Source organism: Eufriesea mexicana, unplaced genomic scaffold, assembly GCF_001483705.2.
Source record: "Eufriesea mexicana isolate 0111107269 unplaced genomic scaffold, ASM148370v2 scaffold11296, whole genome shotgun sequence".
Taxonomy (NCBI): Eukaryota; Metazoa; Arthropoda; class Insecta; order Hymenoptera; family Apidae; genus Eufriesea; species Eufriesea mexicana.
In genome coordinates this window covers 96,695-121,307 of record NW_016918917.1, presented here as the reverse complement: position 1 = coordinate 121,307, position 24,613 = coordinate 96,695, and the positions used below count along the sequence as shown (strand labels likewise).

Below are 24,613 nucleotides of genomic sequence, written 5' to 3'. Positions count from 1 at the left end.
ATATATGAAAGTTAAAATATAAAGGATTTTTTGTATTCAACATCTGCATGCTTAAGTGCATATCACACGATTGATTCTACTTTCAGGAGAAGAGCGTAAATTACAGGCACAGAGGTCTTTGACATTCAATTGTCGACATATGAAGAAATATAGTTTCTGATTGCGGCGTGACCTGTTGTACGGCAAGAGGAATCCTATACCGCCTAGCATAAGGGCGATGTAGATGAAATTGTATTTGTCAACCGGTGGGGACAAATGTGTGAATCCATTGGAGAATTTAAATTCGTTCATTCCTTTCGCTTTTCCTAACTGCACATAGCCCCGACTCAAGTTTTCATCCATGTTTGCCGTGGTGGATGCGTTTTAAGAATGAAAAACAGAATGAATTGGCTGGCTAACTGTCTTATGATTTCATCGTTTCGAAATAGTTTCAACTAGCGACTTTTACTTAAAAAGATCGATCAATTTCGCTGCACTACGCACTTCCTGCCAAACGGTTAATTGCACCTGATCACTGCCTTATTTATTTCTTTACGCGTAGTACAGACGTGATTGACTTCGTGTACTAGCGCATGCTTTGAAAATTTGCGGCATTGATTTCTGCGTGCGCATTCGCATCTCTTCTTCCCATTTTGCCGCGAAATTTAAATAAAATAATTTATATTTACTTTTTCAATTGAACATTTCAATATTTATAAGTTTTTATGAGAAAATTTCAATGCTATTTATAATAATTCAGTCTGGAGAATTACAATAAATCGCAATTAAGAGATATTTTCGCGATATGTACACAGAGATGCTATATACATGTCAGTTATTCTTTATCGCAATAATACTGTTGATAATATTAATAATCGCCAATATTTGTATATCACATTTTAGTAGAATGATTTACATACATTTCAATCTTAAATATTTATTAAAATATTTTTAATAAACCTACAAAAGGATTTTAATTTAGTTACGTTTTTAGGTGAAACGTGAATTGACTATATATAGTATGTACTATATCGTTAAATATATTGTATCGAGATAAACGCGCTTGCGCACTGCGTCATACTTATCACTTATGAATCAGCTGATGAAGAAGGATTGTTGCTGGAAATTTCAACAGTATTGGAGAAAAAGTTAAAAAAGTATGTCGTTAAACACAGCGCACGCGAACGGCGGCGTTCTAATACACGCTGGAGAACGGTAAGTTATAAAATGCATTTGCCAGTTTTAGGAGTGTCATCATTCTTTCACATGTTCTTGCTTATGACGTTTCTACAACGTAGTTATAGTTATTGCCGTGGCCTTCCGAATGTAACTTCCTTTTCATCAATAAACATTTTTCTAAACATTACCCCTTTATAAAATATCTATGAAATGAATTTAAACTTCTTAACAAATTTTTAAAATGAACAAAATCACTGACATTTTAATTTTTTCTATTCCGTAATCAATATGATATAAACAAATAAAATTTTTATTTATTTAGCATGCTATTATACTGTGACAATGTCACCGTGGAATTCCATGGACAAGAACAAGCAGAATTTATTGGTACCAAACGTGGTAGTTTATGTTTGACTACACACAGAATGATTTTTAATGCTAAAGATCAGAAAGAAAAGATGCAATCGTTTAGCTTCCCATTTGTAACACTGAGAGAGGTTGAAATAGAGCAACCAATGTTTGGTGCTAATTACATCAAAGGTAAATGCCGGGCTCAACCTAATGGCAATTGGATTGGAGAATGCAAATTTAAATTGAATTTCAAAAGTGGTGGTGCAATAGAATTTGGTGGGGCTATGGTAAGAGCAGCAGCAATGGGTAAGTTTATTACAAATAATTGTAATTATATAAACTTATTAGTATTTCCTTGTTATTTTGATGTTATATAAATATTATTTTTACTTATATAAATTATCATGTAGAACAATGTTTATTATCTTATCTTTAGCATTATAATATTTATTTCTAGCTCAACGTAATGGACCTGCAAATGATGATCCACCACCATATCAACCACCAACGTCAAATTGGTATGCAGCACCACCACCTGCTTATCAAGCAGCACCAACTGGTTATTATGGTTGGTTACCACGCAATGATGCATTTTCAGATGCACCACCAGGTTAATTATTTCTCTAACATCTTTTTAGTGTTATAAACACCTTTTCAGTCTGATTTTTTAATGCTTCATACACATCAAAAATGTAAATTTGTATTGTATAGCAAACACTGTATATATGACCGATATGCCACCTCCATATCCTGGTATAAATACACCTTATCAAGGATATGCAAATGCACCATCAGAAGGTGCATGGGGTAGTTCCAGTCAACAATCTGGTTGGACACCACCTCAACAAAATGGAGCACCTGGATGGGCTAATCCAAGTTATAATGCCCAACCAATGTCCCAAGCAGGTGCGTATCCAAACTATGGACAGCCAGCATATAACAATTATCCACAAAATCCTCCATCATATACTCCATATTCTCAAGGTAATAATTATGCACAATCTGGCTATTATCCGCAACAAAATCCTTACCATCCCTATCCCTCCAATTACTAATTGTAAAATGTATGAGGCTACATCTTTTATGTATGCATGTTCATATCACACTTTATGTGAATAATGATTAAATTTTTGAAGTAATCTTTAAAATAAATTATAATAAATGAAATTCTATATATCAATTGTTAAAAGCGCAAAAAGAAAAACACGAGTACACTTATATATTGTATTATTCTTTATAACATATACAAAAATCACATGATGTAACATACACGTTGCAATGAGTATTGAATTATTTTTAAACATTTCCTTTTTCTTTATCAGTTATTATTGTATATTAAAGCGTTATATTTTTGTTGCTATTATTACATTATAGCTTTGTGATAATCATTACAATACAAAAACATATTATGTTATTAAAATTTAGCCAAATATGACTTGCTGTTTTTATTTAAACCCACCAATTTGAAATATTGCTCCATTATAAAAATCATATAAATTTTTTCATCGAAACAATGAAATAATAATATCATATTTTCTATTTCATTTGACAATCTTTAAGGTTTTGAATATTATGCAATATTATTGCGCAACAGGTTTGGTTGACCTGGAGTAAGGTTGACTTTCACTATGCTCAGTTATTATCTCATAGTTGTCAGAGATAGTTCAAAAATACATAAAGTGTTATTATAAGTTGTAAATCACTTTTAATTCGTATAAATTACTTAAGAAGTGCATCATTTGTTAATTTTATTTCTTTTTCGTTAAAATAACACGAAAAAAAAGTTAAATTTTTAGCACAATCAATGACTCATTTAATCAAGGTATTCTGTCACAAAATATCTCTACTCCATTACTGCTTGGAGAATTGCATTAGTTCATTAATCTTTTAAACCGAATATTTCAAGATTTATATTAAAATATTAAAAGCAATTTTCTTAATAATTTCATTCTTATGACAAAATTTATTAATACTATTATAAAATAAATGAAACTGACTTAATAAATCAGGAATATTTAAATATTTAATTCGCCTAAATATTTTTTATAAAAATAAAAAATGCCAGCTCAATTTAAATTCACTACATCAAACATGTACAAATGTAGGTAATTTTTCGTAAATATAATTATTTTTTCAAATTAAAATTTGGTATTTTTATTATATATTTGTGTCATTCTTTTTATTTTTTACAGATGCAAAAGCAGCAGAAGCTGCTCAAAGTGCATATTATGATCCAAATAGACCACAGTGTGCCTATGTCCCACCTCCTGCGTATTATGTAAGTAAGACTTCTATTAAAAAAGTAGAAAATATTATTTGGGACTCAGAAATTAATAGTTTAAATATTATTTGTATATTTCTTAGGAAAGTCCACCAAGTTTTCAACAGGCAACAGAGAAGAAGGACCAGTAGAAGTGCATTCTTGAAGTCTGAAAATGATGATGAAATATCAACACTGTTCAATTAGTATTATATGTATAATATGCTGTACTGCATAGCAACAGGTATATGCATTCCACTTTAGGTTCTGCTATATTGTCGTTTTGGTGTGTGTAATTAAATGAAAACAATATTTCTATCTTTCTTATGCTATTCACAATTTTTTAATATAACACTATATATTGTACTTTTATGCTTCAAAGTACACGAGTATTTATACTTATTATGTAAACTGTATACATGATCTATAAAAAGAAAAAGGTCTATTGTTGTGTTTTATGCAATTAAATGAATATATAAAATAAAAGTTACTGCATATGAACATGGAGAAAAAAATCACATCGAAATCGTGTTATTTATATTCATATATTTTATTAAAAATTATAGGGTGAATATATTTGTACATGTACATACATATATAATTAAATATAAAATAAATAACGATTAAATCACCTCGAGGAAAATTTATGTATTGAATTTGTACAAAATGTCGTTAGTCACATATTTAACTGTATGTATCTTTTTTTCATTGGAAGTAAAATATTCTGTGAAAGCCTATAATACATGCTTCAAATGCTTATATATATAAATCCAAATATATGAATACAAAAATAATTTTCAAATTCATATTTAATTAAATTACAGATCAAATTATTTAATTTGTGCTGCTAATAGTATCCAAAAAATGAGTCATTTGGACTAATGTTTGACTATGGCAAAAACAATATATATATTAATTTATACATATTCAAAAATTGCATATAACTTAATGATTTGTAATAATTTTAATAAATCTAATGTATTGCAAAATTATGCTTTTTATATATTGTAATCTATGTATTAGATAATTATAGTAAACATATATGTATCTTTCATTAAAAATGGCACCTTTAAGTATTGTATTAGATAATTTCATACATAAATAATGCAATGCTACTCCTTAATAGCATGTCCTATAATATTGAAGTTTTTGTGGGCATAAAAACTTTATAAAAATTCAATGAGGCATTAATATAATACAGTAATAAGGCAAGAGCTTCTAAATCTTCTAATTCTGAAATATAAAAATTATTAATTCCATAGAATACTATTTATATAGCCTGTAAAATTATACACATACAATTTTACAATGTATAAAAGTCTATCCATATTCTGAGGTGACTGTTAAGCTAAAGTTTCCTCCTTTGACATAAGTGCTATGATACCAAATTCTTGTATCTAGTAGAACAATATCTCCAGCATAAACAGTAAAATTAAAAGGCACACAAACATTATCACATTCTGGAGTAGGTGCAACACTCCATGTTTTATTACCTATAATTTGCCCTTGCCACATTAGACGTGAAATATAATCTAGCTGTAAAAAGAGATAAAATCTGTAATTAATTAAACAGTAATTAAGAACAAATTCGTATATTATTGTTGTTGTTGTTGTTGTTATTATCATCATCATCATCATTATTGTAATTAGTATTAATAGTATACATACATGCATTATAGCACCTTCTTCATATCCTAAAAAGATGTAATTGGAATAAGGAATCTCTGCATCTTCTGGTAAAAAATGAGGTAGATTATAGTACTGTTTCATAATATCCAAAATCTGCAGGTGACAATTTTTCCAACCAACATACCAAGGATCTTGACCATTATGTTGTATAGCTCTTTCTTCACTCATTGCAAAAACATCACGCAAATTGGTGAGATTACTTTTGAAATGCAAAAATTGACATTCATCTACTGAATCATAAGCGCCATCAATATTCTCATACAAATCTTTGAAGAATTTCCAGCTAAATACCTTTGCAGCTGGCCAATGACTTGCAGCATGTTTTATCACCATAGGTCTAGAAGAATAAGCATATTGCTCAAATTCTTCCCTTGTTAAGTTTGGCAAAGTTAATGCTGAAGTAACATTTTGACAATAATCACAATTTGATATTGGTCTTGTAAATTCCCATATGAAATAATTATTTGGTATTAAGCATCTAGTTCCACGAATGCTTCTGATTATATCAATACATAAATATTTAAAAAGTATACTGCAAAATATTGGTGTTAATAAGGCAAGTAGAACCTTTTTAGAACAAACATGATGTAAAATATGACTTCTTTTATTTTTCGCATTATTTCTTACACTGGCAGATTTAAGGTCTACTAGTGATACACCTTGTTCCAGGAAGCTCTCAGTTAAAGCTAGAAATGCTTCTTGTATATCTTCTAAAATATTATCATTCTTTTCCATGATTAATAGTATTGGCAAATATTTATAGATCTAATTTAAATTTAAGTAACCATTAATATTTATATGTTTTATTTTCATTATCGACTTCATTAATAATTCATTGTTAGTACCTGTATGCTTATATTTTAGTTAATCATATTTCAAATTAATGACAACATTAATCTCCTCATTAAAAATAAATGTATGATAAAATTAATTATTTTTCTGTTTATTTCTTGCTTCTGATACTTTGCTTAATTCAATAATTACACTTCGTTTGTTAAGCAAAGTTTTTATGTAACGGAGGAAACATTATCCGATTGTGTCAAAAATATTCATTACATATTGGTTAGAAACATATTCGTATTAACAATATCAAATTTATATGACTTTTCATTATTTGCGTAAAAATAACGATTTACAACGGCGAAAAAAATAACGAGATAACGTTGATTCAAATGACGATATATGGTACAAATAAATTTACACGAAACATGTAGCTTTAATACATACACACACACAACAATGCATTAAACCTTGAACTACTTCATTTCATCGTAAAGTATATATCATTTGTAAAATAGATATAATTATTTTCTAATTCATATAAAATGTTTTCAGTGATTTTTATATTCTTTTACATCAAATAGAGCAAACATTACAAGACAACTTATTCAATTTTAAGTAATTTAAATCCTTAATAGAAAGTTTCCTGCTTATACAGCGAACAACTGTGAGTGAATCTGTGTAGATATTTCGTAATTAGTGAGTAAGAAATCTAATAGCACTTGTCATGAAAACTTCAAAACGATTTAGTATACATTATCCACAGAAATTGTTTGAATTAATTAAATATCGAAATATATATAATATATACATTACATACAGTACTTAGATATTATATATCTAAATATCTTAAAATATTTTAATGTAATTAATATAAGAACGTAATTAAATAAATGCAATACAATAAAGACTTAAAATTGTTTATTTTTATCAAATCACACAACATGATGTACAAGTCTTGTCTTAAATGGACATTGAAATAGTTCTCGAATGTGCAAATAGTTATGAATTCCATGTAGATATTACGGTAGATACAAGTTTGATTTGTCGTTTTCCGAATCCTCATATCTTCAGTTGTACATGTTATACAGTATAAAATCTAATTTACAGCAGTTATAATACTAACGTTACGTAGTAATTTAACTTACGCTCGTCGAGATATACAGTTCACTTGAATTCCAGTGCACAGCGAAATTTCGAGACCATTTGTATTCTTCTGGACAATTTTTATTTATATGTAGTAAGTCAGGGCAAAGCCTGATTTACATAGTAATGTAGGCCAATATCAAGACGTGTGCAAATGTATTTTGACAAGTTCGTTGTTTCGTAATCGAACAGATCATTGTACTAAATTGCATTTTTTTCATTCATGTAAAATGCGGACTATATTTCTTGATAATAACTTAGCTTATTGCAACTTGAATATTGTTTATAATTCGTACCCTTTTATTTTTGTTTTATCAAATCAATTTGCAACAAATTTGTTTTAAAACATAACATTTATAAAGTCGATTTCATTACTAAACATAAACCGTAATTATAAAAATAAAATTTAAAACAATTCGTTTGAATATCTAAACTATTATAATTTATTATTTAATATTGTTAAATGTAGTAAAAAGTTGAATTATTTCTCGACGAACTTCAAAAGATTGTAAATGCAACATCATAACTTCTTTCTTCATTTCCTCCTATAAATGTAATTTTACAAATATTTCACTTTTATTTTAAAGATTCAAGCGTTCCTATTTAAATAAACAGAAAAGTTAAATTTTTTTAATCTGTTCATTTAAATGACAATTTTTTTTCCTAAGGTAGTAAAATGTTTTTTTGAATATATACGTATTTTTTTAAGAATTAAAAAAACTTATTATATTTACAAATCTTACATACAATGAAATTCAAAGAAATTAAGGTTACAATTACAGTATTATTTCAATATAGTAAAAAAATTTCAATAATCCAGAAATCGCAATATTGTATAAATATTTTATCTGAAATTATGCTCTTAAAATCAATATATCAGTTTGAATATGTGTTAATATATATAAAATAACTTTGTCATCATTTTTAACAAAATTAATAATTATCTAAGAAAATTTCCTTAAGAGAATACTTTTATTAGAACATATCAGTTATTATCCAACGCAAAATAAGTTATTACTTACTGTTAAAAATGTGTGACTAGTACAGTCGTGTTTGTATCAATGCTTACACCTGATTACGCTTTGTTTTTGAAGAGATAGAAATTTCCATCAATGTTTGATCAGAAGTAGCACCACTTGCCGAGAATAGCATCTTTTATAGCCGATATGTATTGTGCAGGAACCCAATATATCCAGTATCTCGAAGCTTCAGTTGTACCTAGTTGTATAGCCTAATTTTTTAGAAAATCTTTATGTAAATTATACGTTTTCAATATTACATATATCAAGCTTGACTAACTTATTACTAGTAAAAAATTGAAAGTTCTTCTAACCAGATTATAAAATGATTTGAATAGAATAAATCTACTTCATGTTAAAATACAAACCATAATATGATATTCTGGGTGATCATGTATCGGTTCACTGTGTACACCTTTTATGGAATTCATAGGTATTTTATCTGTTCTTTCTTTTGTACCAATCCAAAGCTGATCTTGCTCCAATTTAAATGTTAATCTCACCTTACCACCAGATTTATTTAACATACCAGCCAATGGAAATTCTGGTAGAAGTTCCTAAAATATAAAGAGATTAAATTAATATATAATTTATTAACAAATATTATTTTTATTAATGTAAATAAACCATACCTTACTATCTAATATACCAGGCATCACATCATCTGGCATACCTTTATCTAATACTTTTCTATGCATTTTCTGTTGAGATAAAGGTTCTTTATTTGTGGTAGAAGCTGCTTCATCTGATAAATCCTGTTTTGTTGGAATTGAAATGGCTAATACATCATCTAATTTTGATCCTACAACCATGACTTTGGCACCTTAAAATTATTTTGATATATTAGAACATATATTGGATATTTAGTGTATATCAGTTTAGGAGAAAACATTTTATTTTATTATAAAAATTACCTTTTGTGACACCTAAACTTCTAAGTGTTTGTTCATCTTTGGCTAATCCTTTGATCATAACTTTTTGCATAGCTTGTGGCACAGATATGATATTTTGAAGATGAACCTTTAATTCTGCCACTGTGCCATCAAGTGGAAAATTTACATTAATCCTCTGTTTATTATAAATCACTTTAAAGTCTATATTCTCTTGGGGTCGGTCTTGCGAGGTAGTTGCAATGTTATTATCTCCTTTTTGTATATCTTGACTCTCATGTTTTGATGTTGAGTCCTTTGTTTCTACCAATGAATTTTCATTAGAGTTTGTGTTTGATACTAATTCAGCACAAGAAGTTGAGTTACAAGAGTTGTCGTTGCTTTCACTTTTTGCAGCATCTGTAATGTATAAGATACTTGTATCGTTGTACTACTATAAGTACAAATATTTATTTCATTGTGTAAAATATAATATAATTTCATATGATAAAAAATATAGTTTCTCGTTTAAATAAACAATTAGCAAATTGAGATAATGGTAAAAATTTAGAAAGTGAATTAATTACAAAAGGAAAAATTGTATAAATGACAAGGTTATGTTTTAAATGACACAATTTACAAGAGTACAGAGAAAAATGCAATTCATCGATAAAATTTGCTAATGTTAAATGGCATATCCTTTTAATAATTTAAAATCAAATGTATACAAAGTTTTCGCAAAAATAATGATCGTTTTCACGAAATTAATTTAACATGTACAATTGCTTGCTGAATATTTCACAATATGATTTTTTGAAAAGTAAATATAAATTATATTTAAAATAGTCAAAAACAGACATAAAAATGATAATAAAAGATATTAATTAATTGGAAATTCCTAATAAAAACTATGAAAAATCGTCAAGTTAGTACGTACCGACGTACTCCATGATGAACTCTATTTCGTTGACCAATCAAACTATTGCAGGATACGTTGCAGTTCCTGCTATTCGTATTTACAGCGATCCTTGGAATGACTTTCAAATTTTCAAATATGTTCTAAAAATGTGAAACGAAAGTACTTTTTTCATCTAAATTTAGATGAACAGGAAGAATTATTTGTTTAAGATTCCTATTATATTGGTTTGATGTTTCCAATATAATAGTAATTAGTGCATGACGTTACTGTTTTAAGATATAATACAATAATACCTTTATTGTTAAGATATAATTTTTCATTAATTCTATATAAATATAGGTGTATGTGTGTATGCGAGCGCGCGCGTGGTGTGTGTGTAGGTCGTGCACGTGCATGCGTTAGTGACGTGCACGGCGCGTGTGTGCACATAGTATGCATACGTATATTTAATATAAATATATAATATACATATACATTATTTTTACTAGCTAAATTTATTTTATTAATAGAAATGGATAATTGTTCATTATCATTAACTAAAAATGAAATTTCAAGATTTTCATCTTATATTGTATTTTAAAGTTAGAAATATTACGTAATTGTTTTAAATTTTGTAAGGAAAATAACTGTTCATGGGTTTATAATTATACTTTTATAGGTAATTTTGCAAGTAATAATTATTTAGAAAAAGTTTTCCACTATTATTAAATTGTAAACGATTAACAAGCTAGTTCAGCCCCACCACAATTAATGTTAGTAGAGAGAGTACTATTTGAGACTATAAATTACGTAATATCACTGTGTATAGATTAAGTGTTTGTTCAGACATAGGTGTTAGCCTATGATAAATCGATGCATGAAATAGATATTTCAGTAAACAAATGTACCTTTGATTTTGTTTTAATTTTATTTTTTATGTTTGTATATTACTCAATAATATCTTACAATTATTTTATTAATTAATATTATTGCCAACTATCATGATTATTAAAAAGATTTATTTATATTAGAAATCTTGTTTTTGATATAACAAAACTCATGTAATAGTTCCATGAATAATTCCTTATTGAGAATTTTAATTATCAGTAATCGGTATACTTGGAAAATTTAAAATCATAAATTTAAACAGCGTAAGGTGGCGTTGTAATCAGGAATCGCCATCTTGTGCACCACATGACCTCGTTGCCGTGTCCCGTGACCAGCTCACGTGAATTTTGACAAATTCAAACGTTTTTGATAGAAAAAAAATGGATATTTTGGAGCAGCATCTCGAACAGCAGGATGTCAGGTAGTGTTTATGTTAAATATCGACTGGCTGATAATGCGAACACCTATCCCTCCTGTTTCGCTCGAGGTCTCCTCAAGGTCATCACGTAGTGCACAGTGCGCACTTACAAGACTTAGGACAACGGTCGTGGAAGTAATAGGCATAGACGTAACTCTATAGATAAGTTACATATCCATTCTTCAACGTACTTACGCTTGTTTTACAGCACTGTTAACGCGAAGGATGATGGCGGCACAGGAATTGTTATTGAGGAAGCAGAAATCGTGGACTGCGAAGGTAAATATATGCTTGTCATAAATTCAGAGATATTTATATTTTAAAAGTTAATGATTTTTAAATTATATGTGATTAAAATTTAATTTTATTTACTAATATCTATTAATATGCAAAAACTCGAATTGTAAATCCCTTACAGGAGAAACTGTTGGGGAAGATGGAATGCGTTACCAAGAAGCTCTTGCATACAGAGTAGTCCAAGTAAATGGCACTACTGCTGGCAATGAAATAGAACTGCCAGTTACCCAACCAGGAAATAATACTGTACAGGTCCTAACATCCCCGTTAAATGGCCAGTTTTATGTTATTGGAAATGCTAATGATGTTTTCACAACTGCGCAAACTTCTAGATCATTGGTTCCCAGGACAACTACTCTACAGATAGAAACACCAAGAAATTGTACTACTGTTCTGAAAAAGGTAAACTTTTTCTTTTCTTTTTTCTTTTTTTGTTGTTCTATTTAATTTGTAATATATATCTTAGAGAGATGATAGGAGAAGAGCCACTCACAATGAAGTAGAACGCAGACGAAGAGATAAAATAAATAACTGGATTGCAAAGTTAGGAAAAATTATTCCTGAATGTAATGCAGGTGCAAATGGTAGTGGTAGTGGCAGTGGTGAAGGAAAAGCAAATTATGAAACTCAGGTAATAAATTGGAATTTATAAAATGTATAATTATAAAAACATATGTAAAAGTAGTATTATATCCATGAATGTCTTGTGCAGAGCAAAGGAGGAATTTTATCAAAAGCCTGTGAATATATAACAGAATTAAGAGCAGCCAATCAGGGATTAGGACACTGTTTACGCGATAACGAAAAACTACGACAGGAAATAACTGCTTTAAAGCAACTCGTTACACAATTGAAACGTGAGAATTTTCAACTCAGGTCACAAATTTCATCCTCCACGGGACCGAACGTTGACGTTGTTCATTTGAGTCCTTAAAAAATTGTTAGTTTGTAATACAGTGTTTTTTTTGTAAATATTAGGATATATGACCTGACTCAATAGTCAGAAGAAGTATTTACTCTTATAATTTTTGGTTTCATGGAAGCCATATCAAATTTTGTCATATTGAAATTACGTTGTTCGAAATATACTGCACGGTCCTAATGGTATGATTATAAATACCGTCATAACTTTGTATACTTTTACACCGCTATTAGTTAGTTTAAATAACGCGATATGAATACATCATTCTCTTTATGGCTAAATTATAGTTTAATTTTTTGTTTATCAAATTATTTGTTTAAGTCTGTTGAAACGTTATGATTTTGATGATGTATTCACGAATATACCATGGATATCAATTGTTAATTATTGAATATTAGTAAAGTCAAAGACTATTCCTTATAGGACCTACCAAAAAGAAGAATTTTATTTTTATGTATGCATGTGCATTGGATCGAATTACCTCGTGTACATTGAACGAGCCAAGGCTGTGAATATTGAGCATTAATTTGGAACTTTCGGACATCTAATTTTAAATAATGTAGCCAAAGTTAATTTCAAACGAAAAGCAAAGAGAACATTTTGTTGCAACAGAAACAAGAAAATTGCGATACAAAGTATGACGACTGAATCTTTACAGAGATCGTTAAATATTTTTTATTTTTAATACTGTTTTCACGAGTGTAGAGTAGGTACTTCGTAAAAGAAAATGATCTAGGAACTGAGAATGTAATATAGACTAACCGTACACGTATGGATGTGTATGTATATTTATATATGTATATATACACGTATGTGTACATATACATATACGTACGCATATAGCAATAAACATATTTTTTTCAACCTAGAATTCTGAGCGCTATAAAAATACGTCAGAATAATTGAAAAATGAACTACTGGTTTGTAATATATCGTTGATGTACATACCGCGAAGGTTATTGTTATATTATATTATTATTATTAAAATGAAATTTACTGAAATATATTGTTATTTTTATTTAATGATTAACAATCTTGAATGAAGTTTGTTTAATTTTTTATCCATAATGTTTATTTTTTTTTACATATGATACAATGGAAATGTCGAAGTTACTGGAACACTGTTTGCGATGCATATTTCTTTATACTTTCCTTTTAACGATAAAAGACACCCTGCACCTGGACAGTTTTAACACTTTAACACTTTTTTGTTTATACTTTCAAATCATATTTTAAAGGTTTCAACATTTAAGATAATATCTACTTTTATGTAACGTCTGCATTCGTCACTTAACATGTTTACATAATACACTATTATAATACAATATTTAATACTTGTAATTAAAGTTTCATTCCTATGTAAAAAGCTACCACATCATCCTATGCTACAATAAAATACAAAGCAATTATTTTCTTTTTATTTGAGAAACCAATTCGTGTGGATGAATAGAAAGCTTCTTACAATATCTTTACTCTCATTTTACATACATACAAAAGTTCCTTTACACAGATCCTTCTATGATTAAGTTCCAATTGTAGCAAATTAAATAATTGGAAGCTTGATTCGACAGACATTTCATTTTTTTTTCTTTTCTTTTTTCAACAATTTAAGCTAATTACACATAACTTCATTCCATAGATTTGAAGTAACTCATTACAGTCCTTAATATATAAGTATTTGTAAAAGCTGAAAATGCATTTAAGGACGTCCTATAATTTTATTGATTAAGCCATCACGTATAATTTTTGTTTAAATGTTAGGTTAATACACATAAAATTATAGTATCTTTTATATTTGTAACTCTTTCTTTTTTTATATACAATTTTCCTGCAATTATTGAAACTAATATAACAATTTAATGTGTTTAATACGTGATTACGAATGTCGTTATATTTTTCTCCAGTAGGTCCAGGACATCCTTAAATGACCAGCACAAAGTTCCTGAACATAGAGAACTTATGTTTGTATGAATGCTTCTGATAATTAATCTTCTAAATTTCTAAATGCCTGTTGAATATCTTCGTGTAACTGATCGAAGTCGGCTCTGATTTTTGCTTCGCCATCTTGAACTGGATCCTAAAAAGAATGAAAGAAAACAAATAATAATAATATAAATATATATATACATTTTAAAATATATAAATAAAATTAATAATAATCAATAATAATATTTACCTTGAATTTCATAGAACTCAATTGATAGAGAATATTGTACATGCTATCCCTAATGACATTCCACGTTATTTTATTGTCTGATTGTGCTGTAGATTCAACTGCATGCCTTGCCATATCATAGAATGCAATCATATTTCGTAACATTCCGACAGTTTTATAAAATGGACAGAAACGATCATATGGCGAATAGCTGAACATTAAAAATTGAAGTTAGAATTAATATTAGTAGTCAATCTTACAAATACCCATGGTAAAATCATAATGTGCACCTGTTTTGTTGTAAGAAATCATCTTTCAGAAGTTTCGCAACCTCTAAAGTAATTTTATCCGTTTCCGCAAGAGAAGCTTTACCGACTAACTGTACAATTTCTGATAGATCTTCTTCCTCCTGTAAGATTTCCTTCACTTTTGTTCTTAAAGGGACGAATTCCGGAAAATTTTTATCGTAGAAATCATCTAAAGCTCGGAGATATTTACTGTATGAAATAAGCCAATTAATGGATGGGAAGTGTTTACGTTGTGCAAGTTTCTTGTCGAGACCCCAGAATACCTAAAAAATAAAAATAAAAATGGATAAATAAAAAAATAAAAAACAAAATACAAAAAATGGATAAAAATAGATAAAATATAAATATTAATTTTAATAGTACCTGCACAATACCCAGAGTTGCACTTGTAACAGGATCAGAGAAATCACCACCTGGTGGTGATACAGCACCCACTATACTGACAGAGCCTTCGCGATCGGGATTACCTAAACATTTTACTCTGCAAATAATATTTAATATTAATAATATACATGATTGATAAAATAAATGTATATTATTATATTATATAAATATATATTATTATTATAGCAGGTAAGAAACAGAATTACCTTCCTGCACGTTCATAAAAGCTAGCCAAACGAGCTCCAAGATAGGCAGGATAACCGGAGTCAGCAGGCATTTCAGCCAATCGACCAGAAATTTCACGGAGGGCTTCTGCCCAACGAGATGTTGAATCAGCCATCATAGACACATTATAACCCATATCTCTAAAGTATTCTGATAGGGTAATACCTGAAATATTTAACCATATATATAATACTTTATAACATACGATATTAAAAGTGAATTATGTTACTATTATGTTGCATTTGTGTTACTCTTCTTCATTAACAATTATTTTTATTTATACTTACCCGTGTAAATAGATGCTTCACGAGCAGCTACAGGCATGTTCGAAGTATTAGCAACTAAAGCTGTACGCTTCATAATGGACTCAGTGACTCCGTCAATTTCTACTGTTAATTTAGGAAAATCTCGCAATACTTCAGACATCTCATTACCACGTTCTCCGCAACCAACATAAATGATAACATCAGAATTTGAATACTTTGACAAAGCTTGCGAGATTACAGTTTTACCACAACCAAAAGCACCCGGAATTGCTGTAGTGCCACCTTGAACACATCTGCAACAATTCCATTTATATTATAAACGTTTATGTTAATTAACTGTATATAAAAATAACCAGTTATATTCTTACGGGAAAAGCGAATCTAGAACTCGTTGGCCAGTAAGCAAAGGGTGATTAGCTGGCAACTTTTCAGTAACTGGGCGAGGTTGACGTACAGGCCATACCTATATGAGTAAATTCATATTATTATGTATATATTGATATCAAAAAAATAATCTATATACCTGAAGCATAGTATACTTTTGTCTTTCACCATCAAATTCTGTTTCCAAAATAACATCCTATAAGATAAAGAAATATATATCAGACATATTATTACAATAATTCAATTTTTTATATAGTAACACAACTTACAGATACTGTATAGTTGCCAGGAGGTGCAACATAAGTAACAGTTCCTTTACTTTTAGGGGGTAAAATCATTTTATGCTTTACTAATGTGTTCTCATAAACCACACCAAACAAATCTCCACCGGTAATGTGACTACCATTCTTGATGTTAGAAGGATTATATTCCCAAACAGTAGATTTTGATAGAGCTGGTATATTAATACCCTTTGGGATGTAAATGGAACTTGTTAATTCATTGATGTCCTTCAGTGGTCTTTGTATACCATCAAAGATACTGCCAAGAATACCAGGACCAAGTTCTACGGACAATGGCTTTCCAGTACGTAAGACAGGATCACCTACAGTTACACCACTGGTTTCTTCATATACCTATAACAAAATAAACATACAAATAATATACATAAATAATGTAAAATTAATATGATAAATTTCTAAATGTTCAAAAAAGTTTTATTATACTTGAATAGTAGCCATGTCTCCTTCTAAACGAATAATTTCTCCAACTAATTCATAATATCCTACTCTGACCAACTCATACATAGCTGATCCTGACATTCTTTCCGCAGTCACCACTATAAAAGAATAAGTTATGTATTAATATTAAAAATATAAACCCAGTAAAAATATATATCATATACTAACCAGGACCAGACACAGCATATACATAGCCAAATTTGCTCTCCTTCTCTTCATTACTAATTTTTGGCAAACCTTGGCTTGTCATTATGAATTGTTACTCAAATAAAACCAACAAATATCTGAAAATATTTTGTATCATAAAATATAAGTAAAACTATATTAATAATATACATAACAATGAACATTTAATTGAACAAAAGTTAGATTAACACTTCTAATTGCATTTTTCACCAGAAAATTATAACAATGAAATACAAAGTATATATGGTTAAACATTCCAGGGAAAGATAAATTTCAATGTAAAACAACTCTAAGAAATTATGTTCAATCTTTAAGGCATAATTAGAAAATTAAGTTAATGCCATTTTAGTCTGACGCTAATCAAGAGCACTTATTGCACACCGACAAAAATATGACAAAACGAGCATAAAAGACAACGATCGTGGATAATGTATTTTGGATCGAATATTCTTACACGCGATCTAAGTCAATTACAACCAAAATTGGTGGAAAAGTCGATGTCAGCTAATGCATCCATTCATCCTAAAATTCACGTGAGCAGTTCATTTAAAAAGTAGGCGTAGCCCTCTTTAAGCCCGCGAGACGTCTGCTCACTTAATCACCGAATGTCGAATGTAATCGAAGTGTTTGCCGTTGAAATAAAACGACTTAATTCATTTCCTGCATAAGTATATACGAAATCAATGATCCCCGATAATCGTAGGCATCAAATAAAATGCACAAATTCTTGCGCTGATCGAAAAACGATGGCGCATTCAAACTGGCACGATCGATACTATAAGTGCCAGCCTTTTTTCGCAAAAATTTCCGGTATCCTCAATATAGTATGAAATCGTTATAATTGCACTGTCTATATAACGAATTAAAGCGAAACATGTTTAATCTACAATCAACGAAATAAGTGACAATAAGAGACTTACGAAACAAGAAACGTATCGAAGTAAGTTCAGCTCACAACAGCGAGTCAAGCTTCACAATCGAGCCTGCTATCACAAGACAGGTCAGCTGACTGAAACGATGTGTTCGTTTTCAATTGTTTGGTTCTCTTCTTTAGTTAAAGCGGCATTCGCAAGTAACTGAAACTGATCACCGTTTTAATGCAAGCGATTTTGTAAACATGTCCTTTTTACAAAATCAGAAACGATTGTGAATAATAGTATATGAAAAATAATGAGGAATTTGTTTAATTAATAAATAAATCATTGTATTTGTTCCTCTATCTTTAAATTAAAAATTAGTTTCACTTTTAAGAAATAATAATACAACATAAAAGTTAAATGTATAACATATACGACTAATATGTATTGAAATAAATATATTGAAGGAATTAGGAATTTAAGTGATTGAAAGAGAGTAAGTTTAGTTATTGTTAATGTACAATAATACCCGTATATAAGGCTATCAGCCAGTGGCAAAGTTTAGTCATATATCCGGTGAATATATTTCCAGGAATTACAGATAAATTTCACGCTTATTTGATAAAGTGTGAGAAATTAGAAAAGAAGGCCCATAGATAAAGATCGAGCATCGCCTTGAACAAACAGTTCTAAAATGTGGTGGGGATGAATCATGGTCATATAAGCGGGCATTGCTGTATCCACTCTATTGTTAAGAATGTCATTCGAGTACAGAAGGTGCAGGTAGTCAATAAATTATAATATCTCCGTTCTGTTATCGTTCCGTCATTATTTATTGTTTGACAGTTATTCGCAAAGTCAAATCAGTGTTTTAATAATACGAAGTTAAAAATTTTTGCTTAGATTTTTTTTATCTTTTAAATAAAATATTATGGACATCAAGAAGTTACAAGAATTTATGGAACTCCTTGGTCGACTAAAGGTAAGTCATTGAGATCGAAATATTTTTCAAGGTAGCATTGTGACAAATATAAATCGTACATTTTGGTGCACTCGTGTAATCATGTTTTATACATATGTTAAATCTTCATCCTTGGCATTTCTATCCTTATTGCTATATTATGTACAACATTATATATAAATTTAAAAACATCTTTAGATGTTCATAGAAGAAAACGTTCATAAACTTTATCTATTTATTTATTATTAATAAAAATTCTTATCTTATTTTAATACATGTTGTATTATATTTTATATATTTATGTATGATTTTAGCACATGAAAAGAACAGGATGGGTTCGTAGTAATATTCCAGATCCAGAAACAATTGCAGGACATATGTATAGGATGGCTATGCTTGCTTTTCTAGTAGATAATAATGAAGATTTAGACAAAGTCAAGTATGAAATGGTATCATTTATATTACTTGAGAATATCAATTTTCAAGTTTTATATTAATAAGAATCTTACATTTATAAAATACTCTTTTACCAACTATAGAATCATGCAGATGGCTTTAATTCATGACTTGGCAGAATGTATTGTAGGAGATATAACTCCTCATTGTGGAGTTCCACCTGACATCAAACACAAACGGGAAGATGAAGCAATGGAAAATATTTGTGAACTTCTTGGGGATAAAGGGCTCATAATACTAGAAATGTTCCGTGTAAGAAGAATTAGTAGAGAATTGTACTCGGTAGCTTATATTTTTGATATTGTTATTTGTTTTTTATTTATAGGAATATGAGAAACAAGAATCTCCAGAAGCAAAATATGTTAAAGATCTGGACAGATTAGACTTAATTATGCAAGCATATGAATATGAAAAAAGAGATAATATTCCTGGAAAATTGGAGGAATTTTTTTCTTCCACTAATGGAAAATTCAGACATCCTTTTATTAAGAAACTAGCTTCTGAAATTAATGCAACAAGACAGGCTCTAAATTAGATTCAACTATCTTAACATGAAGCAAAATTTTTATATAATGTACATTATGAAAACAAAACATCATAAATTTTATAATTATATTTAACAATTTCAACAGAATAATATTTTGGCAATTATGAAGATAAATGTTATCTCACTTTAGAAACATTTAGAATGCTGTACTTCTCTTTATTTGCTATTAAGAATATTCGCGTTTTTCTCGAAAATAGAAATGTATTCAAGTGGACTAATCAAATCTGTCTAATAATAACATTTATAACAAACTTAATTAAACTTATTAAGTATTGAAATATTATAACAAACATTTTGATACTTGATGTTTAACCTTTGATTTTATTTGTGATAGACAGATACTGGATTTTATTTATGATAAATAAATATTTGATTTTATTTATAGTGAACATTTTTAATGGAAATTTATAAATTGGTGTGTTTGATAATAAAATACAGAAGTCACTATTAAGTTTTTTTATACTTAATAAGATTAATTTGTTAAATGTCAATTTGAATCATAATTGTATCAAACACAAATTAATTTTGTTATTATTTATTAAAAATATAATTTATGATTTATGTTTATTAAATATACTACATTATTTTTATACAAATTTGAATTTTTACTCAAATTTTTAATTGCAGACCTATGAAAATGTTTTAATTTTGTGATAATAAACATTATCATTAATACATCAAGTAATGATAATAAAATATTTCATTACAAAAAAATATATATTGCAAAGTTGATAATATACACAAAATATCTATTATCTTACATGTATATATATATAGAACAAGTCATGGTCTTGTGATAGCAGATCCCAATATTATTATATTATATTTTTGTTATAAAAATCAGTTAATATTTATATTAGTTTTGGAGTCATTTTTCACAGAAGTTTTCATATATAAAGAAATAAAGGTACGCAATAAATTTTCATGGCTTAGCATCAAAGCAAGATAACCAATCAAATGTCAAAATTATTATGCATGATACAGTTGGTATTTCAAAACTAACCTTATTATGCTTTGCTGACTTGATGTCCGCTGTTTCGATTGAGGGCTAAGGGGGTATTCCACCTAACATGTTCGTTCATAGTCCCCACTTTTCTATGACGCTACCGGATACTTTTTACCTAAAAAACTGTAGCATTCTTTTTCTTTTCTTACAAAATATATTTGAAAATTTTTTAAATTTGAATAAAAATAATTTTGGATTAGAAAATGAAAGGGTTATGAATAGGTGAGAAAAGAAAATGCGAAGCTATTTGATATAGTAATTTTTGCAAATCCTTATTTGGATCAAGTTTTATGTCCTGAACATTGTCTACTGAATACATAGGGAGCTGAGTTACACAAAGACCTTATAATTAGACCAAATTTTGAACAGGTATTTTCAATTTTTTAGGCTAGAACATTATATTTTAAAATTCAAAACAAAGAAAATCCTAGAATTTCAATTAATCTTTGTTTTCTAGATACGTAAGGGACAAAACGCATATATGGAGGCTTGTTTTAAGGATTTAATGGAATTGGATACAATTCTAAAAAAATCGGCTGGAAACCACATTTATGTGTACGGTCTCACTTACGATATGTGCGTGAAATCCACATACTTGCATATACAACAAAATTTATCTCTGAGAAGGGGGGTTTAATTATTAACACTAACAATATTCTTGCAATGGTAAACAAGGGGAAACGAAGCCTTGTCACGAGTCACCAATATACTAGAAAACTTTGTTTAATGTTATTTTTTCAAAAAACATGGGAATATGAGAAGTATGAGAAAATTGTTCTGAGTAAAGTTGTATGATTAATTTAGAAATGTGGAGGATACTTAAAAAATAGAATTTTGTATTTGTATGATTGAAAATTGAATAATCTGAGCTGGTAGAAATGCTTTGAATTTCTTTAAATAACAGCTAAATGGAATGTTTATTTCTTTATGTATGTTTTTCTTTACTTTTTTTCCTTTTAATTTTTTTATTATTAATTATACAGATTTGAGTCAGTATTATGTATATTGTTACATTTATAGTGTATGCATGAACGTGTATAATGTAGAATAGGAATATTTTGAAGAATTATTAAAAAAAATGATTAATAAATAAATAATTGAAGGAAATGAATTAAAGAAAAAGATAAATATTACTACAATGCACCTATTGTTGTTTGTTCATTAGTATTCTTGCCGTTTTCTCAATCTTATTTGCTGATTCGTCATCTACAGTTAATTTGCAAGCGTATCGATGTCTCGCACCACAATCATCGCTTTGATAAGAATATAATCTGGACGTTGAATTATAGGACAATTTTAAGCACCTAAAAGTACAATAAAACAGAACAATATAAATTTTTAGCCAAATTAAAGATAATAATAACAGTAGTCTAATTGTTAACATATTATTAATTTAAAAAATAATCACACCTGCCATCACCAGGAACAGTTTGTTTAGTATTTTGGTAAACAGGTTTTGCGCTACTAGCCCAGATCCAAAGGAGGCCTGGATTTAATCCTCCTGTCCAAAATATTTTACCTTTTAATTTAGAATTCGTTTGCAAATTAGCTAATAAATTGCGTTTTTCGTCATTTGTGTCGAATTCTAACAAATGGCCGCCTATTCCTCGACAAAGACTAGCCGATGATTTCCAATCAAAATCACGATCACTGAAGTAATAGCAGTTCTGACCAATTTTGGTATAATTAGTGGGACAGGGCTCTGGAAAAAATAATAAAAAAGTCATCGAAGAACGATTTTATTTAATAGCCAAAAATTATAATGAAAATAAAGAGTAGAGAAAATTTTGAGTTTACCTTTTTTATTTATGTTTCCGGAAATCACATAATATAATAATTCTTCTGCTCTTCTGAGACGGTTTTCCAGAAAATCTACCCTATAGACAAGCTTTTCTATCGCACCTTGATACAACAAAAAGCAATTTATGCAATTTCTTAACATACGAATAATTATTATATTAATACTTATATGTAGACTTTTACCAAGTAAATACAGATCGGTTTCAGAAACTTCTCGTTTGTTTGGCGACGATATTTTACTCGTTATAGTTAGACTTTTATCTCCCAGTTTCATCACCTTCGACATCCTTGCTAATTTCGAGTCAGAAATAATCCAGTTCTCTAAAATTTCGCTCCATGGTCCTAATGACTCAGTTGTCGAGACATTAAGCGAATTTGTAGCAGACACAGAATATAAATTACCTAAAAATACACGAATAGTGTTGTTAGAAAATATCTATTTTTATATAAATGAATTAATCGTTTTCACACACCTGAAATTCCTGTATAAATGTATAATTGGAAAAATAATGTGTAAAACAACCGAAGTGACACTTTATTCTTCACGGTAAACCTGAAAGTAGGTTAGGGAAAGAATTAAGAAAAGCTGTATGACGTTTTTATTTCGACTGTAAACCAAACTATCTCCAACTTTCCTTAAGAAAGTTTAGGTGACTGGAACGATTGACGCGTCATGTAAATCATTTCTTTATCCCCCTTGTGTATTTTAATTAATTTTTAAATATTATCGATAATTAGAAATTGTAGTTACGTGTTTAACAAAATACTATTTCATAAATTGATGATATTTCTTGAATTTATTACAACAGGTTACAATGGTAAATGTTTATAATTGTAAAGATAAATTCTGAATAAATTATTATTAATTTTATTAATTTAAACTTAAATTAAGATAAACTAAAATAAATGTGCAGTAATGAAAAGAAGTCACTTACATAATATTCATAAAATAAAGACGTCCTGTTAGCTGTTATCATGCTATTTTTCTTTCCACCTGAATGTTGTTCACTTGTTCGATGCGCTTCCATTCATGAGCCACGTAAGACTATCGAGAATTAAGGCTTGTGCAGTCTTCTGCGGGACACTTTCTCTCACCTCTTCGGAAAAATGAGTCACTTTCTTTGCTGGATTTCGCTGTGGTACTGTGACATGTTTTTGCTGTGGCTTCTTATTAATTCTTTCATCTTCCCCACATTTATTTGTATCTTATTTTAATAGAATTATAATTTCTTTGCAATTACTTTAATCGAATATCAATTTGCAAATGCAAATTAATTCACTTTCATTAAGTTATAAAAAATTATCTAACTTCTAACTATAAGGATAAGAAATGCTCGGGGAAATTATACAGTGAGAAAGAAAGCAAGAATATTCAGGAACGTGCTAAATTAATTCATTTCTAGGAAATTATTGAATATTAAACTTTAGATGCAAAATGTAAAGCGTGATTAAGTCTTGAGATTCTTTTGCTGTTATTGCATACCAAAAAACAGAATCGCAAGCTATACGGGATTTTCTAAAGATCGTCCTACTGACACGGTTCTTTGAAGTTCTTTGACACGGAACTCATCTTCTTCTTAACATATCGTCCGTTATTCGAGTCTCTTTTACGAATAAAAATTTGTATTGGTTGGTTTCGACTT

At 28.9% G+C, this 24,613-nt stretch overlaps 8 protein-coding genes across 14 annotated transcripts in view; 3 read left to right on the top strand and 5 right to left on the bottom strand.

Moving 5' to 3' along the window:
• Ent3 (equilibrative nucleoside transporter 3) overlaps positions 1 to 560 on the bottom strand; it is a 3,357-nt gene extending 2,797 nt beyond the window's left edge. For 3 of the 4 annotated variants that reach the window (XM_017908581.1, XM_017908584.1, XM_017908583.1), the window contains exon 1: positions 173 to 551. In XM_017908581.1, coding sequence (XP_017764070.1) covers positions 173 to 342 — 170 coding nt within the window. In that variant the 5' untranslated portion in view covers positions 343 to 551. Of the gene's footprint in view, positions 1 to 172 lie in introns of all 4 variants that reach the window. The other variant, XM_017908585.1, reaches the window with a different exon arrangement.
• Positions 561 to 1,050: 490 nt separating this feature from the next.
• Wbp2 (WW domain binding protein 2) lies at positions 1,051 to 3,961 on the top strand. 2 transcript variants are annotated; one of them, XM_017908579.1, is made up of 6 exons: positions 1,051 to 1,194; positions 1,481 to 1,815; positions 1,967 to 2,119; positions 2,221 to 2,415; positions 3,702 to 3,787; positions 3,874 to 3,961. In XM_017908579.1, the coding sequence occupies exons 1-6, from the start codon at positions 1,139 to 1,141 to the stop codon at positions 3,919 to 3,921; spliced, it is 873 nt and encodes a 290-aa protein (XP_017764068.1). In that variant the 5' UTR covers positions 1,051 to 1,138; the 3' UTR covers positions 3,922 to 3,961. The 2 variants fall into 2 exon arrangements, with proteins under 2 accessions (XP_017764068.1, XP_017764067.1); XM_017908578.1 differs by lacking the exons at positions 3,702 to 3,787; positions 3,874 to 3,961 and having other exon boundaries at positions 2,221 to 2,780.
• Positions 3,962 to 4,920: 959 nt separating this feature from the next.
• On the bottom strand, positions 4,921 to 6,211 carry LOC108553608 (uncharacterized). Its single transcript, XM_017908597.1, has 3 exons — positions 5,438 to 6,211; positions 5,069 to 5,305; positions 4,921 to 5,002 (listed from the first exon to the last, which is right to left on the bottom strand). The coding sequence occupies exons 1-2, from the start codon at positions 6,191 to 6,193 to the stop codon at positions 5,090 to 5,092; spliced, it is 972 nt and encodes a 323-aa protein (XP_017764086.1). The 5' UTR covers positions 6,194 to 6,211; the 3' UTR covers positions 4,921 to 5,002; positions 5,069 to 5,089.
• Positions 6,212 to 8,411: 2,200 nt separating this feature from the next.
• On the bottom strand, positions 8,412 to 10,277 carry LOC108553603 (ubiquitin domain-containing protein UBFD1). Its single transcript, XM_017908591.1, has 5 exons — positions 10,210 to 10,277; positions 9,318 to 9,692; positions 9,036 to 9,226; positions 8,772 to 8,960; positions 8,412 to 8,615 (listed from the first exon to the last, which is right to left on the bottom strand). The coding sequence occupies exons 1-5, from the start codon at positions 10,220 to 10,222 to the stop codon at positions 8,505 to 8,507; spliced, it is 879 nt and encodes a 292-aa protein (XP_017764080.1). The 5' UTR covers positions 10,223 to 10,277; the 3' UTR covers positions 8,412 to 8,504.
• Positions 10,278 to 11,353: 1,076 nt separating this feature from the next.
• LOC108553601 (upstream stimulatory factor 1) lies at positions 11,354 to 12,891 on the top strand. 2 transcript variants are annotated; one of them, XM_017908589.1, is made up of 5 exons: positions 11,354 to 11,479; positions 11,685 to 11,755; positions 11,895 to 12,175; positions 12,240 to 12,404; positions 12,486 to 12,891. In XM_017908589.1, the coding sequence occupies exons 1-5, from the start codon at positions 11,439 to 11,441 to the stop codon at positions 12,705 to 12,707; spliced, it is 780 nt and encodes a 259-aa protein (XP_017764078.1). In that variant the 5' UTR covers positions 11,354 to 11,438; the 3' UTR covers positions 12,708 to 12,891. The 2 variants fall into 2 exon arrangements, with proteins under 2 accessions (XP_017764078.1, XP_017764079.1); XM_017908590.1 differs by having other exon boundaries at positions 11,354 to 11,611.
• A 1,579-nt stretch (positions 12,892 to 14,470) lies between these two features.
• LOC108553591 (V-type proton ATPase catalytic subunit A) lies at positions 14,471 to 18,347 on the bottom strand. 2 transcript variants are annotated; one of them, XM_017908570.1, is made up of 13 exons: positions 18,264 to 18,347; positions 17,798 to 18,003; positions 17,326 to 17,441; positions 17,143 to 17,255; positions 16,687 to 17,052; positions 16,557 to 16,613; positions 16,402 to 16,496; positions 16,055 to 16,326; positions 15,749 to 15,932; positions 15,522 to 15,639; positions 15,141 to 15,421; positions 14,872 to 15,061; positions 14,471 to 14,772 (listed from the first exon to the last, which is right to left on the bottom strand). In XM_017908570.1, exons 3-13 carry the CDS (start codon positions 17,405 to 17,407, stop codon positions 14,680 to 14,682), a joined length of 1,851 nt encoding a protein of 616 aa, XP_017764059.1. In that variant the 5' UTR covers positions 17,408 to 17,441; positions 17,798 to 18,003; positions 18,264 to 18,347; the 3' UTR covers positions 14,471 to 14,679. The 2 variants fall into 2 exon arrangements, with proteins under 2 accessions (XP_017764059.1, XP_017764058.1); XM_017908569.1 differs by lacking the exon at positions 17,798 to 18,003.
• A 376-nt stretch (positions 18,348 to 18,723) lies between these two features.
• Positions 18,724 to 20,152, top strand: LOC108553585 (HD domain-containing protein 2). Its single transcript, XM_017908562.1, has 5 exons — positions 18,724 to 18,983; positions 19,104 to 19,182; positions 19,476 to 19,600; positions 19,701 to 19,869; positions 19,943 to 20,152. Exons 2-5 carry the CDS (start codon positions 19,132 to 19,134, stop codon positions 20,150 to 20,152), a joined length of 555 nt encoding a protein of 184 aa, XP_017764051.1. The 5' UTR covers positions 18,724 to 18,983; positions 19,104 to 19,131.
• Positions 20,153 to 22,314: 2,162 nt separating this feature from the next.
• On the bottom strand, positions 22,315 to 23,271 carry LOC108553584 (C-type lectin domain family 2 member D3). The gene is made up of 4 exons (XM_017908561.1): positions 23,154 to 23,271; positions 22,968 to 23,072; positions 22,581 to 22,872; positions 22,315 to 22,474 (listed from the first exon to the last, which is right to left on the bottom strand). Exons 1-4 carry the CDS (start codon positions 23,254 to 23,256, stop codon positions 22,315 to 22,317), a joined length of 660 nt encoding a protein of 219 aa, XP_017764050.1. The 5' UTR covers positions 23,257 to 23,271.
• Positions 23,272 to 24,613: the final 1,342 nt, after the last annotated feature.

What these genes read in the sequence shown, in the direction of transcription:
- Wbp2 (XM_017908578.1), top strand. Translation starts at nt 1,139, where the DNA reads ATGTCGTTAAACACAGCGCACGCGAACGGCGGCGTTCTAATACACGCT. An exon ending in CTAATACACGCTGGAGAACG is followed by an intron (nt 1,195 to 1,480) that starts GTAAGTTATAAA and finishes TTATTTATTTAG; the next exon opens with CATGCTATTATACTGTGACA. An exon ending in GGTAAGAGCAGCAGCAATGG is followed by an intron (nt 1,816 to 1,966) that starts GTAAGTTTATTA and finishes ATTTATTTCTAG; the next exon opens with CTCAACGTAATGGACCTGCA.
- LOC108553608 (XM_017908597.1), bottom strand. Translation starts at nt 6,193, where the DNA reads ATGGAAAAGAATGATAATATTTTAGAAGATATACAAGAAGCATTTCTA. An exon ending in AAGAAGGTGCTATAATGCAT is followed by an intron (nt 5,306 to 5,437) that starts GTATGTATACTA and finishes CTCTTTTTACAG; the next exon opens with CTAGATTATATTTCACGTCT.
- LOC108553603 (XM_017908591.1), bottom strand. An exon ending in AAGTTTAGGTGTCACAAAAG is followed by an intron (nt 9,227 to 9,317) that starts GTAATTTTTATA and finishes AATAATTTTAAG; the next exon opens with GTGCCAAAGTCATGGTTGTA. An exon ending in CTGGTATATTAGATAGTAAG is followed by an intron (nt 8,961 to 9,035) that starts GTATGGTTTATT and finishes TTTATATTTTAG; the next exon opens with GAACTTCTACCAGAATTTCC.
- LOC108553601 (XM_017908589.1), top strand. Translation starts at nt 11,439, where the DNA reads ATGGATATTTTGGAGCAGCATCTCGAACAGCAGGATGTCAG. An exon ending in AGAAATCGTGGACTGCGAAG is followed by an intron (nt 11,756 to 11,894) that starts GTAAATATATGC and finishes AATCCCTTACAG; the next exon opens with GAGAAACTGTTGGGGAAGAT. An exon ending in GTACTACTGTTCTGAAAAAG is followed by an intron (nt 12,176 to 12,239) that starts GTAAACTTTTTC and finishes TATATATCTTAG; the next exon opens with AGAGATGATAGGAGAAGAGC.
- LOC108553591 (XM_017908570.1), bottom strand. Translation starts at nt 17,407, where the DNA reads ATGACAAGCCAAGGTTTGCCAAAAATTAGTAATGAAGAGAAGGAGAGC. An exon ending in TTTTATGAACGTGCAGGAAG is followed by an intron (nt 15,640 to 15,748) that starts GTAATTCTGTTT and finishes TATTATTTGCAG; the next exon opens with AGTAAAATGTTTAGGTAATC. An exon ending in CAACTCTGGGTATTGTGCAG is followed by an intron (nt 15,422 to 15,521) that starts GTACTATTAAAA and finishes TTTATTTTTTAG; the next exon opens with GTATTCTGGGGTCTCGACAA.
- LOC108553585 (XM_017908562.1), top strand. Translation starts at nt 19,132, where the DNA reads ATGGACATCAAGAAGTTACAAGAATTTATGGAACTCCTTGGTCGACTA. An exon ending in AACTCCTTGGTCGACTAAAG is followed by an intron (nt 19,183 to 19,475) that starts GTAAGTCATTGA and finishes GTATGATTTTAG; the next exon opens with CACATGAAAAGAACAGGATG. An exon ending in TAATACTAGAAATGTTCCGT is followed by an intron (nt 19,870 to 19,942) that starts GTAAGAAGAATT and finishes TTTTATTTATAG; the next exon opens with GAATATGAGAAACAAGAATC.
- LOC108553584 (XM_017908561.1), bottom strand. Translation starts at nt 23,256, where the DNA reads ATGTCGAAGGTGATGAAACTGGGAGATAAAAGTCTAACTATAACGAGT. An exon ending in AACCGATCTGTATTTACTTG is followed by an intron (nt 23,073 to 23,153) that starts GTAAAAGTCTAC and finishes TGTTGTATCAAG; the next exon opens with GTGCGATAGAAAAGCTTGTC. An exon ending in ACTGTTCCTGGTGATGGCAG is followed by an intron (nt 22,475 to 22,580) that starts GTGTGATTATTT and finishes TTGTACTTTTAG; the next exon opens with GTGCTTAAAATTGTCCTATA.